The 14979-nt window shown below is 30.6% G+C and overlaps 1 protein-coding gene across 5 annotated transcripts in view; it reads left to right on the top strand.

Annotated features, from left to right (window-relative positions):
- LOC132731215 (reticulon-4-like) overlaps window positions 1–14979 on the top strand; it is a 50242-nt gene that overhangs the window by 21009 nt on the left and 14254 nt on the right. For all 5 annotated transcript variants that reach the window (XM_060717369.1, XM_060717362.1, XM_060717355.1 and 2 more), the window contains 2 exons: window positions 5284–5406; window positions 10432–13053. In XM_060717369.1, the coding sequence (XP_060573352.1) occupies window positions 5284–5406; window positions 10432–13053 (2745 nt within the window). The remainder of the gene's footprint in view (window positions 1–5283; window positions 5407–10431; window positions 13054–14979) is intronic.

The following is a 14979-nucleotide window of genomic DNA, read 5'->3' as shown; positions in this document are numbered from 1 at the left end:
TTTAATATTGACCTTTATCATATAATCCATGCCTCACTTATTTCTATTCAATATATTGAAATATATTGATTTAAATTCTTATTTATTCTTATTTGAATTAGTTTAGCATACCATTAAATTAATTAAGTGCTTAATGTATTCAAAAACTTGACAAAAATATTTTTAACTAATGAAATTGTACAAGCTGCGGACACTAGTTTTTGTGTAAACATTAGGACCTTTTGTAATTACATTAAACAAGTAAAGCAGCTATCATGAGTGTCATTTAAGACTTGTATGAAAATGAAAAATGAAGTATTTGTGATTGTTACCATTCTGTTTCCTTCATTGGTTTCTTTAATTTTTTAAAGATGATTACACCTTTCTATGCCATCATTTCTAGCTGAATAGGCGCAATAACTTCAATATTTATGCTTTCACATAACAGTAGGGTTTGATTGTCAAAAATATGTGTAACATACATTTGTATTCAAATGTGTGCACATTTGAAATATTTGTAATACACTAATTATTTCAAATGCTTACAAATCCTTTTTATATCAAGAAATTAAACTGTATGAGGCAAGTAATTCCCCTTATTAATATGTAATATAGAATGTAGGACAAAAACTTTGAGGTGTGGGGTTTTGACATCCATCTTCTCTTAATATTATATGTTATTTTGGTTTTGGAGTGATATTATGTGGATATATTACCTGGCAAGATTTTATATCACCCGAGCTGTTAGGCAAGGGTGATATTTTATCTTGGCAGGTAATATATCCATATATATCACTCCAAAACCAAAACAATAATTTTATTACCCTTCCCATGCCGAGTAAGATGATTTTAAAATAAATCATTGCTGTTTCAATTAAAACGTCGAAATAAGATTCCCTTTAGAGAACGCTTTCACCACAACATGACGTCACATAAATAGATGACGTATTTGCTTTCGTACCTAACAAACGCAAACAAGAGAAAAGGAGTAGTCTGTAGAAGACACTTTTTGTTAGAAATATCAAGCATTGGCAAGGCCATTTTTGTTTTCAATACTGATGAGAATATTTATCATTACTTTATTTTGGTAAATAATTTTTATTTAATATTTAAAAATTGCTTGTATATCAGAATTTACACCGCGTAAATTGGAACTGTACGCACATCGCCACAACGCATGTTGTTTACAACGTGGGGTACCCAACGGGCATATTTAGTGTGTAAATTACCCGTCTGGCTTAATATCCAATCAAAAAGGTGGAAAAAATCTGGAAGGGTAATAAAGTAATACATTGTTTAAGTATAAGGGATTGGGCTCAAATAAAAAATTACTTTATTGCATTATACTATTAAGATGACTTGGTTTGTTTGTGAAAAAAAAAATATTAATGAGCAATTTTTCAAAATTAAAAACTTGCCATCCATTTATACCCTTAAGTACTTTGATTCCTTATGCTCTTGTCCTTATGTTTTATCTGCCCCACTCACATGAAAAATAATGGGGACTTTGATTTATGGACAACCACTTTAAGATCTAATGAAATATCCAATGGTGTGATCCACAACAATTCTTCTACATAATGTAAGCAAGCGGCTATATCCAAATATTTGTTGCTAAAATAAAATAATTGGATTGACTCAGTAGTATATGGACAACTGGCAGGTTAAGACATGTTTCAATTCCCATGCTATCACCCAGAACACTTTTGACAGTGGACATTAGTAGGATATAGAAGACTCAAACACAATTTCCCTTATTTAGTTAGTTTACTTTTCAAAAGAAGCTGGCAATGCTTGCTAATATCATAAAGCAAATAGTTTTTCTGTGTTGTTCCTTATTATCGTATTAATTGTACATGACAATTTTGAAATTAATTACATTATCTCTCAAATAATATAGTGGCTTGTATTATTAAATAATTCAAGTAAACCATGAAAATAATGTCTAAAAGTCTCTCTGGTATGGTGTAGATAATGATTTAACCATTTTTAAACAACTTTAAATGAAAAGTGCCATCTGCTAGTAAACTTCAACCAGATCACCCCTTTTCTAGATTGTTTTCTTATTCCTGCCCGTAATAATAATAGATTATTGGGTTTCAATTACCAAATTGTAAAAATTGGTTTGAAGTCAGAAGATAAACTCCCTCAAATTTGAAATTTACTTACAATAACAAGGGATTTTTCTATACTTATAGCACCAATAACATGAATGTAATTTAAATTCTGAAGTAACATTAACTGTAAGGGGCAATGACCAGTTTGCAGAATATTTTTTGTAAAATTTTGCAAAAATATTTAAAAAAAAATTTTTTAAAGCACAGTAGGCAGTGTTATACAGGATTTGAAAGTTGCTTGCCTCAATCAATATACTGGAGTTATTAGCTAAAAACATTTTGCCCATTAGTCGTGCCAGAAATGCTTCAAAAGCTTTTGTTTGGTGTTCTAATTTAGTTTCCAAAAAGTTACACATTTGAGATACATCTGAGCCATCATTTGTTTCTTTTCTATTTTGGCATTTAGTACAATACAGTACAGTGATTTTTTTATAGCAGTTAAAATGTTAAAATACTGCTTTGTATACATTTGCTACTTTTATGTCAAATAATTTCACATTCAGTGCTAATTCTTTTTTCATGTGGTAAGTATCCTACATGCTCTAAAACCATTATTTACACGTTATAAAACTTTTGTTTGCTTTTTCTAACGAAAGCAAAAATATTCCTTTTCAAAATGTGTCTTTAAAGGGACTCAACTGAGGTTTTTTGCCTTGACAGGACTAGATATTATTTATAACATTTATGTTCCATTTGATGTAGGTCTAGATCAAAAACAGGTGTACAAAATTTCATTTTAATCCCTAAGTCTGTTTTTCCAGAATAATAATTCTAATCATGAAAAATGACCCAAAATTGAAAAGCATTCAACACTTTTCACTAAATTGGACTAAGAATAATAAAAAAATATGATTTTCAATATATTTTTGGGTATATTTTTAATCATTGTTTGCAAATAATCTTTTGCCTGTTTTAAGAAATTCATATTTTAGTCCTTTGGACCTCAGTGGAGTTTGTTCCTTTAATTAATAGCCTTCAATTAAAATGGTTCATGTACATAGAAAGTTATCAGTTACTTGTTTCACTAGGAGAATGACTTCAGAAACATCAGACATGTGGTGTACTCCGTAAATGATCTCTTACAATAAAAAATAAATATTAAAAGAACCATTGACAATGTGATATTTAATTGAATATCTTCATTTAATTGATAAACTTGAATGTTTTTAAATACTTAAACAGATTTTATTTTATGTGCAAATCAATGTCTTAAAAACACAGTACAAAATTTTAATGTAAAATATATGTGATGTAATTGTTATACAGTGGTAATAAAACTGGTATAGAAAAATCTTTAAAGTTAATTTTCTATAACTTTTTTCCTGTCAATTGGTTACCGTGACCTCTGTAAATAGTAATAATATACCGGTAATTCAGTTATTTTGTAAAATTATTAGCAACAGATAATGGTATCAGTTAAAGAAACAAAGGAGGTTTAAATGATACAGTTTGTTCTTGCATGACTGTGCATTTTTTTAAAATAAAATGGAAGAGATAATGCATTTGAAATTGATTTGACTTCAATTATTAGCAAGTCTTGTTTCTGATGGACATTATTATATACTTAAAGTAAATCTGATATTGTTACAAAGAAACAGTGCTATCTTTCTGCACTTTTATGACATCACTTTGATTTATCTAATATACTTTTGCCTATGTTGCAGAAAAGAATTGAAACTCTTAGATACTTTATATATATGCAATATGAATAAGGACGTAAGTCGAGTTACTCCCTTATTGCATAAAAAACATAAGTCACTTTGAGATAGGCCCTTATAGTATTATCAAAAGGTAGATACAAATAAACAATATTCTTTGTTCAAACTTTCAGAGTTCATGAGTAAGACTAAAATAATGTCAAAAATGATATAAAACCATTTTTAGAAAAAAATGTAGTTACGCCCTTATTGCGTTAAGCCCTCGATATATATATATACATTTACCTGGAATTTGTATATTGTTTTGTTATAGCACTGTGTGCTAGGATTATGTAGATTATGTTTGTTGAAGTGATGGTAGATTGATATACATGTTGCTTTAAGCTACCACATGCTGTACATTATGATATATGTTAAACAATAATTTTGTCTTCATTTAATTAAGCATTAGTACTTATGATAAAACAGTTTGATTGGGTTAGTGACCTGTATTAATACTGTATCCTATGCAAATGGTTGGCTCTGACTACTCATTGAGTTGCAATAATCTTAAGGGTCCTGCAGATTTTTCAATATTTAAAGTCTTTAAATTTGAATATTCTTCCTTTGGACCAAAGTTTTACAAGTTACACAATTTTTGATACTTTTAAGAGCTCCATAACTTATGAATCCAAGATATTTATGTATATACAACAGTTTAACTTTAAAAATTAATTTTGGAAATTAGAATCTACAAAACTGTCTTTTAAATCCATTGGTTACTTGATCATGTTTAAAATCTCAAACATAGAAACTACCTAGTCAGACAATTGGGTTTAAGCTAAGATATGTCACTTTTAAGGAAGTTAATAATAAACAGACCTATTGTTATCATTGTGTGACTACCACCAATATAACAATATACAAACATTATGTACATGTAATGAGATAAAAGTGTTGTTGTTTTATACTGTAGACTCCTTGAATACATTTATGATCTGCAAATTGGACATAACATTCAAAAACCTATTTGCTTCCATAGACAAACATCTTAAAAATGCAACCAGCTGGAATTTTTACTTTATACAATTGGTGAAGTGAAGGGGGGGGTATACAATTGGTGAAATGTGGGTGGGGGTTGGCACTGCACCTGATTGAAGTTAATTAATTCTCTGTTGCCCGTCTGGTAAACAGATTGAATTTTTTAAAATTTGTTTATTGTTATGTAAGAACAGTAATAGTGATCTGTTCTAATGTTATAAGAATGTGTGGGAAGATTTCAGGAATTACTCCAACTACATGTCAAGTGCAGAATTTATATGCCTTATCACATGTAAACCACAGTGAGAAATTGTAAGATAAGCTGAACATGCCAAAATTCACCATTAGTCACATTTTGTGTGGGTTTTTAGCTTATCAGTGCATGCTTTAGTTACTGTTATTTTACAGTTTAACACATTTAAGTTGACTTGTTTTGTTTTTTTTTTCATTAAAATTTGTTGTTTAAATAGCTGTGTTAACAAGTAAGTAACTTTCATAATATCTGCTAGATGACATAAGCGAAATGGAGGAACACAGTCCATTCAACACTGGTGGAACCAGTCAATCTGACAAAAGTGAAACCAGTCCAGTTGAATCTGCTGAGTCATCCCCTCAGCAGAAGGTCAATGGAGGTAACATCTTGGAATGTTGAGAATGACTACATATTTTTACAAAAACATATCATTGCATGACAGGCTGAGAAATGCTAAATATTGGGACAGATTGCAACATCATGTATGTTATGCCTTGGTTTTGAATTCAGCTGACTGTATGAATATTAAAATCACTCAAAAATTGATGGTACAGCTTACACCAACTTACTAATAATTATTATTATAATTATGTGTAACAAATTAATTAAATTATAAGCTTATATACATTTTATATATTTATTTTGTTGTATTGATTTGAATTGCATGTCTTTTAAAATATTTTTCATTTTATTTGTTGAATTTTTTTTTTCTCACTACTTTTTAGCTCGACTATTCGATAAGAATAAGTAGAGCTATTGCAGTCACCCGAGCGTCGGCGTCGGCGTCGGCGTAACCACTTATGTTAAAGTTTTTGTAATAGTTCAAATATTTTCAAAGTCCATTGACATATGGCTTTGAAACTTTGCACACTTGTTCACCATCATGAGCCCAACCTGTAGACAGGAGGAGGTAACTCTATCAAGCATTTTGACAGAATTATGCCCCTTTTTCGACTTAGAATTTACGTTAAAGTTTTTGTAATAGTTCAAATATTTTCAAAGTCCATTGACATATGGCTTTGAAACTTTGCACACTTGTTCACCATCATGACCCCAACCTGTAAACAGGAGGAGGTAACTCTATCAAGCATTTTGACAGAATTATGCCCCTTTTTCGACTTAGAATTTACGTTAAAGTTTTTGTAATAGTTCAAATATTTTCAAAGTCCATTGACATATGGCTTTGAAACTTTGCACACTTGTTTACCATCATGAACCCAACTTGTAGACAGGAGGAGGTAACTCTATCAAGCATTTTGACAGAATTATGCCCCTTTTTCGACTTAGAATTTACGTTAAAGTTTTTGTCATAGTTCAAATATTTTCAAAGTCCATTGACATATGGCTTTGAAACTTTGCACACTTGTTCACCATCATGACCCTAACCTGTAGACAGGAGGAGGTAACTCTATCAAGCATTTTTACAGAATTATGCCCCTTTTTCGACTTAGAATTTACGTTAAAGTTTTTGTAATAGTTCAAATATTTTCAAAGTCCATTGACATATGGCTTTGAAACTTTGCACACTTGTTCACCATCATGACCCCAACCTGTAGACAGTAGGAGGTAACTCTATCAAGCATTTTGACAGAATTATGCCCCTTTTTTGACTTAGAATTTACGTTAAAGTTTTTGTAATAGTTCAAATATTTTCAAAGTCCATTGACATATGGCTTTGAAACTTTGCACACTTGTTCACCATCATAACCCCAACCTGTAAACAGGAGGAGGTAACTCTATCAAGCATTTTGACAGAATTATGCCCCTTTTTCGACTTAGAATTTACGTTAAAGTTTTTGTAATAGTTCAAATATTTTCAAAGTCCATTGACATATGGCTTTGAAACTTTGCACACTTGTTCAACATCATGACCCCAATCTGTAAACAGTAGGAGGTAACTCTATCAAGCATTTTGACAGAATTATGCCCCTTTTTCGACTTAGAATTTACGTTAAAGTTTTTGTAATAGTTCAAATATTTTCAAAGTCCATTGACATATGGCTTTGAAACTTTGCACACTTGTTCACCATCATGACCCCAACCTGTAAACAGGAGGAGGTAACTGTATCAGGCATTTTTTTTACTATCAAGCACTAAGAATAGTCGAGCATGCTGTCCTACCGACAGCTCTTGTTTATTAAATTTCTTTAAATTTATATAGAAATTTAAGAAAGGGCTTGCCTTCTAGGATCTTAGATTATTTACTATACAACTAATACATTCCTTTTTATTCTCTGTTCAATTTGGGATTGGTTTTGAAATTAATATACACACATTCTATTAGGGTTGTAAGTTTCGATTTGGTGAATGAAATTTTTAAGATTTGCCCTTGTATTGGTTTATAATAATTGTATGCGACCTGCAAAGCTCAATCCTGTGTGTTTAGGTCTGCAAATTTAATTTTACATAAGAATATTGAAGTTATAAATGAAGAAGTCTTCATGTATTCATACATGAAGGTTTACAAGGAAAAGTCATTATTTATTACATGTTCTTGATTGCAATTATATGTACATGTGTACTTAGTAGTTATATCATAATAATGATGATACATTTATATGTACATATGTACTCTAGTTGTTATTTCATAATAACAAAACTACAAGGAATGTGATCAGATACACTGGGGCTAGCATTATCTACATCCTAGATTTTAAACTTCATTTTTAAAATGTAAGAAAAAGTTTAACCGAGGGCTGGTAATGCATATTGTTTCAAATTTTTTTACCTCTATAGAAAAGTAAATTGAAGTAGCATTGTAAAATTATTTATGAATGACAAAAGTTGAAAATTGTCTTTCTAAAATTTGTTTTTGGCTATTTGGCTATAGTAATTTCTTACATGTGAGAGAGTAGTTTGTGGTTCTACCAGTGGCTGCCAGTGTGCAATTTACTTTGAATGAAAATTTACTTTTGAAATCTCACTTATAATATTTGTATTTGATAAGGTGACAATTTTTTGAAGTGGGTAGAAAAGGGAGAAAGGAATAAAAAAAAAATTTCTTGTTTATAAAATCATACATAACGTACATGTATATATCATATAATGTGAATGATACAAACATGAAACAAGGAAGTTAAGCTTGAAAGTAGACAAAAGAATGTGTGAATGTTGAACTTTATACATGTATAGTAGATTATCTTATTAAGTATTACTATGTTAAGTGTATTTACAACATTAATGTATAAAGTCCTGTTTAACAAAATTTATGACATAGCACAGCATAATTAAGAACAATTTGTGATTTAGCCATCAATACTGGACGTTAATTAACTTTTGTTGTCTGGAAATTTGCCCATTTGAGACAATTACTTTTATATTTGTTGAGTTTTATGACTACTTTATTGGGCTCATGTAGTGCATCTAGATTTGTAGCTTTTACGACCAATGTACATGAGTTTTGGGTTATTTCGTAATACAGTTTGACATTCATTTGAAAGCAGACATGCTTTTGATCTATTTTTGATGTACTAAAATTAAGGCCAGATCTAAATATAGAACTGTAAGATTAGATATTTTCGAGTTGGCTATAATATTTCAGAATATCTCTTGTCTGTAATATTATTATATATTTATAAAATATATACAATACATTGATTATTGCTCAAGAGATTTATTGTCTTGATGTTACATGTCAGTTTTAATAATTTTAACTAGGGCTGGGAACGAATAAGGAATTTGATGTTCGAATATTCGTTTTCCATATTCGAATATATTCGAATATTCGTTTTTACAACATTTGTTTCAATATTTCTCTGTGACGTATACGTATCCGAAATTGATTGCGTCGAATACTATACTACTTTAAAATGCTTGGAATAATCGACGATTAAAAATATATTTATAACTATGTAAAAAGTTTTTAATTTATATGTTGTAAATCGACATATATGTTTACTTTTGAAATAAATTCATAATTTGATTTCCTTCAAGTTGATCCGACTGCTGATCATATGTCTTATTAACGGGAGGTAACTCACGTGGACTTGATTGACAGTAATATGAATCATCACTCATAATTATATTGAAACTTAACTTGTATTAAATATTTTTTTATTTATTTATAATTTTAGATAAGGTTTGAAATATTCTTAAGATAAATTTTAGATAAATTTAGCTATAACGCAGTAAATGTCACAAGGAGTCTAATTTCTACGGAATAAATATATTCTGACGGAATATAGACACTTACCATGCTTTCATAAAGCACCGATTAATGCGTGTCGATTTTTTCGTCTTCACAAAATTTAAGACAATTATTGATTAATCGGAAAGTTTATAGCACAGAAAACAATAAATAAGATAATTAATATCGGAAAGTATTACATTAGAAACTGTTAAACAGGTAAATTGGAAACTGTGAAACAGGTTCTAGTCCCCAAAGTTTTCACAGTTAATTGGCGATAATCGTTGACACGTGTCATACAAACGTGTGAACACCTGGTCAAGTAAAGGTCAATGGTTTAATTTACGATCTTAATTTGAATTTGAAAGTAATATCAAAAATAATAAAACATTTTTTTTTTCGAATATTCGTATTCGTTTTTCAATGTTCGAATATTCGATAGTGTTTTGAATATTCGAATATTCGAATAAAATTCCCGGCCCTAATTTTAACTGTCATTCAAACTGCATCCTTATCATACTTGTATAAATGCACTTTAGAATTATCGGTAAATCGGTCCTATCACAATATAAACAAGCAAGTTTTTCTAAAATTGTCATTAAGGTATGATTAGTTTATTATATGTATCTGTGTATAGAAATTTACCTTTCGAACTATCCATTTGTTTGTTTGTTACTAAAGATAGTAATTTTTAACACGAAATTGTAGCCGCATCCCATATCAGTGTCATTGTACATGTTGTATTATTGTATCTTTTAACAATGATATGGTTAATGCATAATTTATGGAACATCCCTTATCATATTTTATTGTTACTAGATGTATTTATAACCACTTGAAAATGCTTTAATGTGATCTTGAAAGGACCCTTATACTAGGATGGTATACCTAACATTTTTGTCCTTGTGTAGTTTAGTATTACCACTAGTGAATCAGTGTCGTGTTTGTAACCGGACTTGACTGTTTGTTTTCAGAAATAACATAGATTTTAATAAATGTCAAGGAAATAGATCAAGTGGGAATATAGTTGATTAAATGGATGGAATTTGTTGGCTTAACTGACATACTTTCATAACTTAGTATATATAGTATGGTAATGTAGGATAGGTCATCTATCTAAAGATAACATCAGCAGGCAGATGTTACGTTAAATCAGTTATTTATTAGATTATTCTCTTTTTAGAGAGATCAGATTAACTGCTTCATTTAAATCACCTAGATGCAGCTGATCTTTCTCAAAAGAGAGTTTGAGGTTTATATATGGAGGAATTATTGTAGAATCTGTTGGAATTACTCAAGACTCAGTTTCGAAAGACATACTTGAAAATAGTTCGGATTCGAGTTCAATTGTGAGTTCCTCAGATAACGAGTATAGTAGTTCAGCAGATGAATCTGACTCAGAAAGTAGTGACTCAGCGTCTGAAAATTTAACAGGAGAAATAAATAAGGAGAGAAATGGATTTATTGGAAATTTAGATGATAAAAATCAGTTGATTGCAAGTCAAAGAAGTGATGAAAGATCAGATATTGAATTACTGTCTGGTACCCAAAGTTCTTTCGGATTAGTGCAGTTAGATAAAGGTATAGAGAAGGAAATAAATTCTGAGAAATCAAAAATGGCATCAAGTGATATATCTGAAATGCAGGCTGGTCCTGAAGATGCCATAAAGATTGGAAAAGATATGGAGGAGGAGACAGGAAGTAATGTCGGAAGTGAAACATTAAACACTAAAGAAGATGAGTATGGAGGGGCTGCTGTTGGTGATATAGGTAGTAATAAAGAATTGGTCGATGATAAAGTTGGTTTGAGTGAAAATGACATGCTTGATATTATTAACAAATTAACACAAGATGATGATAGTATTGATAAATCTACAGATTTAGAATCCGACAAAGCAGCTAGGGATCTTGAATTTGAAAAGTTTGTAAGAGGTGAAGAAGTTCTTTCAGTTGATAATATTTCACCAGTTGTATCAGATAACGGGGAATGTAAAAGTATTGATTCATCATCCAGCAAGTCCAATTCAGATTCTGGTGATGAAGTTTCATGTACTGACAGTGATTTATCAGGAGATGAAGGTGTAGTTGGTGCTTGGAGCCCTTCTCCACTGTATACCCATTCATTTGGAAACTTTGATGAGGATGAGGATGATGAAAATGAAGATATGGATGTTGAAGAACAAAGTGGTGATGTTCTTGCTGGGTATGAATATGTTGGCTCAGACAATATAAACACTAGAGGGGAGACTGTTCGGCAAGAAAGTGAATTAAGCAATTTAAGGGCTGATGTTAAAGGCCTTATGGAAGAGATGGAAGCTATGGTTCAGGATACAGATTCAGATGGAGATAAGAGAAGGTCAGGAGAGTTCATTGATAAAATGGTTGCTGATATAGATAAGACTGTGATAGACGATGATTCTGTAAATACAGAACCAACTGTTTTACGCTCTGAGCCACTTGCATCAATAATGGCATCAGCAACAAGAGAGAGAAGTAAAACTCCAGATCATGTGAAGTTTCAAACACCAACAAACACTTTGTTTTATGACCCTGACTGTCCAATTGTTGAAAAAGTTTCTATGGAAGTTGCAGATGAACTTATTGATCATGAAGAAAGGAGTCTTGAAGATGTAGAAATTGACCAAAATGATGACATGAATGTTGAAGATGTTGAGGAATTAGAAGCCAAAGTTGTAAAAGACTTAAAGGAAGTTTATAATAATTTAGAAGCTAAGGGGGAGATAGAAGGGGCAATGGATTTACTTAGACAGTCTGGAATAAAAAATATGGATGATATAGCTCTGCAGTTTGCAAACAAAGTACTTGAAGAGGCTAGAAATGAAAGATTTGCAGGACAAATGCAAAATAATAATATAGAAAATTTGGATGCAAATAAAAATGATCAACAAATTAATTCTGATGTTGAAGTTAGAGGAGACAATAGCAGACAAAATACAAATGAGATGCAAGAACAAATCAGAACAGATGTTGAAAATGAAGAAATAAGTGAAGATGTAATAACACCAGAAATTAAAGAAAAAGAGTCTGTTAATCCATTTAAGACAAATGAATCATTAGATGACAGCAGTTCAATCCAACTTGAAGAAGAGAGTATATCTGAAAAAGAAACAAAATCACAATTAATGAGTGAAAAAGAGGACATGATTGGTGAAATGGACATGGGTTATACTCAAGAGATAAAAGAGGCTCATTCCATAGAGGAGGTTGAAAAGGAGGATGAAGTTGAAGAACCCGTAATAATGAGGCAAAAGAAAGTGAGAGTAGTTGAAGGAAAAGTTACAGCAAGTGAAATGTTTGATTCTATGATCATTCACGATGTTGACACTGCATCAGAACGAGATGTACAGTCTATGATTATTCATAATACTGATGAAACTGAAAGGGATAACAAATCAATGGAAATACAAAACTTTGTAGCCAGTCAGCTGCAGGATGCAATATTAAACTTGGAAAAGGAACATGAAGAAATATTAGCAGATGAAGCTGAGGAGGAGAGAGAAGAAATGCAAGAGTATGAGCATAATAAAGTAGGTTTAGATGAAGTGGAAGTGATGCATAGAAGATTATCTGAATGTACAGAAGACATTGAACACTTTGGATTAATAAATCATTCAAATTTAATTAAAGAAAGTGCTACAGTTGAACAAGACAATGAAAGTGAAAATTTGATTTGTGAAAATTCTGATCAGGAAAAAAAAGGTATTGATATTATTGAGGATATTAGAAATACAGAAGTTGAAAAAGTGTCTTCTGATTTCGTTGAAAAAGTGCCTTCAGAAATCATTGACAATGTATGTAAAGAGGATTTAAACAAAGAAGAAGACAGATTATCTATATCAGAGAGGGCTACTGAGATTATGAAGATGGTACTTTCGGAAGGTATAAGTAGCAAAATGAATTTTCGTTTCTTTCGTTATGTCTTTATAGCTTGATAATATCTTTGCCTCCATTTTATGATTTATCTTATATGTTATTTTTACAGTCCTTATTGCATTTTTATCTTCAAAACTATTTTAGCTATTTGAAAAGAAACAGATTTCTAGGATAACTATTTTAACATATTTTTTGCAGATAAGAATGTGGGAAACAAATTAAATCACTTAGAAAATATAGCAATATTGATCAGAATTTAGAAAAAAATATGCTAAGATTACAAGTTGTGTATGTTTCCTACATTGTCAGTTTCCTTTTAGTCTTGTTAATTTGTAAATTGTGTAACTGGATTGTGCATGAAGATGACAATCAATAATGGTCTTGTAATGACTTTGTTATTGATGCAATCACTTAGTTGTTGCCTACTAATCAATGTGTGTCAGTACTTTTGTACTTTATTTATTACTGTCTGGTTATTTGACATGCAGAACATTCAAAGTTTTGTGTCTTATAATCTTTATTGTAGAGCATGTAAGATTTATTTGAAACTAACTGTAGGAAATTTTTTATATGGTATAAGGCAAATGAATGTTATATTGGCTATATCCAAATATCCATTCATTCTTTCAAACTACTTTTGTAGTGTCTTATCATTATTGCTTGTATAAGAACTTAAAGGAGATCACCATTAATATTAATTTTTTTTGTAGTTTAAATGTAAAATTTTAAAATGTCATTTCTAGTTAAAACAAATAAGAAACATTTCTTAACACATGTAAAACCTTATAACGCAGAAATGGGACTGTTTTCCTGCCTTGAAATGACAAATCACATTACCATTGTGAATGGAATTTGAAAGCAACCTTGGCAGATTATTTGTGTAACAAAATACTGGAAAAGTCTGAGAAACACAATAGTTTTTTGTTTCGACAGCTTGCTCCCATTATAATACGGGAGATATGATATAATTCTGCTTTACCATATGGGCTGATAAATTGATTGCTGTAGCTTGGCATTTTGATATGTTCCATATTGTGCTGGGATTAATTGAACTGTATGAACAGCATGCCTTTGATCAATATTGCTTGACCCAAATGCCATTACATTATGTTTATTTTGTACTTGGAGTTTATTTTGAACTTAGGGAGTTGTTTAAAATGGGTAGGATGAGGCAGTGGTGATATTCTCCCAGGTATGAGAAAAGGTTGTTGGTGTTTAAGCTTGATTCAAGACAGTGCTGTTGTTGTTCTTTATAATGAATAGGAAGTTGAATGATTGGCAATAGTTGATGTTGTCCGATAACAGTTGGACTGAAAGTAACCCACAGTATTGTGACATGTATTTTTTCTTATTGATAACATTTGTTTATCCAATGGTACTTGATGGTTATTCTTCACTGTTGTTGTGAGATGACTACACTAAAAATATTCATATTAAATAAACTCTCTCCCCTGTCCAACAAGAAAAAACAACAACAAAATAAAAAGAAATAAAAACAGAAAAATTCCTTATTCCTAAAATACAATAACCGTAATTATTTATTGTCACTTAGTTATTGGCATTTCATTTAGAAATTATCCTGAATTAATAGCATTAGCCTTTTGATTGTTTAATTCTAGAGAACTTGTTTATATAAACTGTGAGTACCTAAATTAGCAGAAAATAGCTTTCTTGTGCCTTAAAACACATGTCCATAGTTATTATAGAAAGAAGCAAAAGTTCAGCATACTATTTCTGTCTGAGATTGCTGTACATAGATTTTTTAAGACAATAAAATGTAGGAACTATATTTTGTCCTTGTGTGTGTGCGTATTGATTATTCATTAAGCGGTATAAATTCCATAGAGGAAAATAGATCCCCTTTTATTATACTGTATTTATGCATAAGTGGAATAAATCTTGCTTTTAAGTAGCAACAAATTGGCTCAAATA

The sequence above is a fragment of the Ruditapes philippinarum genome, unplaced genomic scaffold (assembly GCF_026571515.1).
Source record: "Ruditapes philippinarum isolate M1 unplaced genomic scaffold, ASM2657151v2 ctg41_1_1_1_1, whole genome shotgun sequence".
Lineage (NCBI taxonomy): Eukaryota > Metazoa > Mollusca > Bivalvia > Venerida > Veneridae > Ruditapes > Ruditapes philippinarum.
Note: the sequence above shows the minus strand (reverse complement) of the source record. Positions and strands in the feature narration are given on the sequence as shown.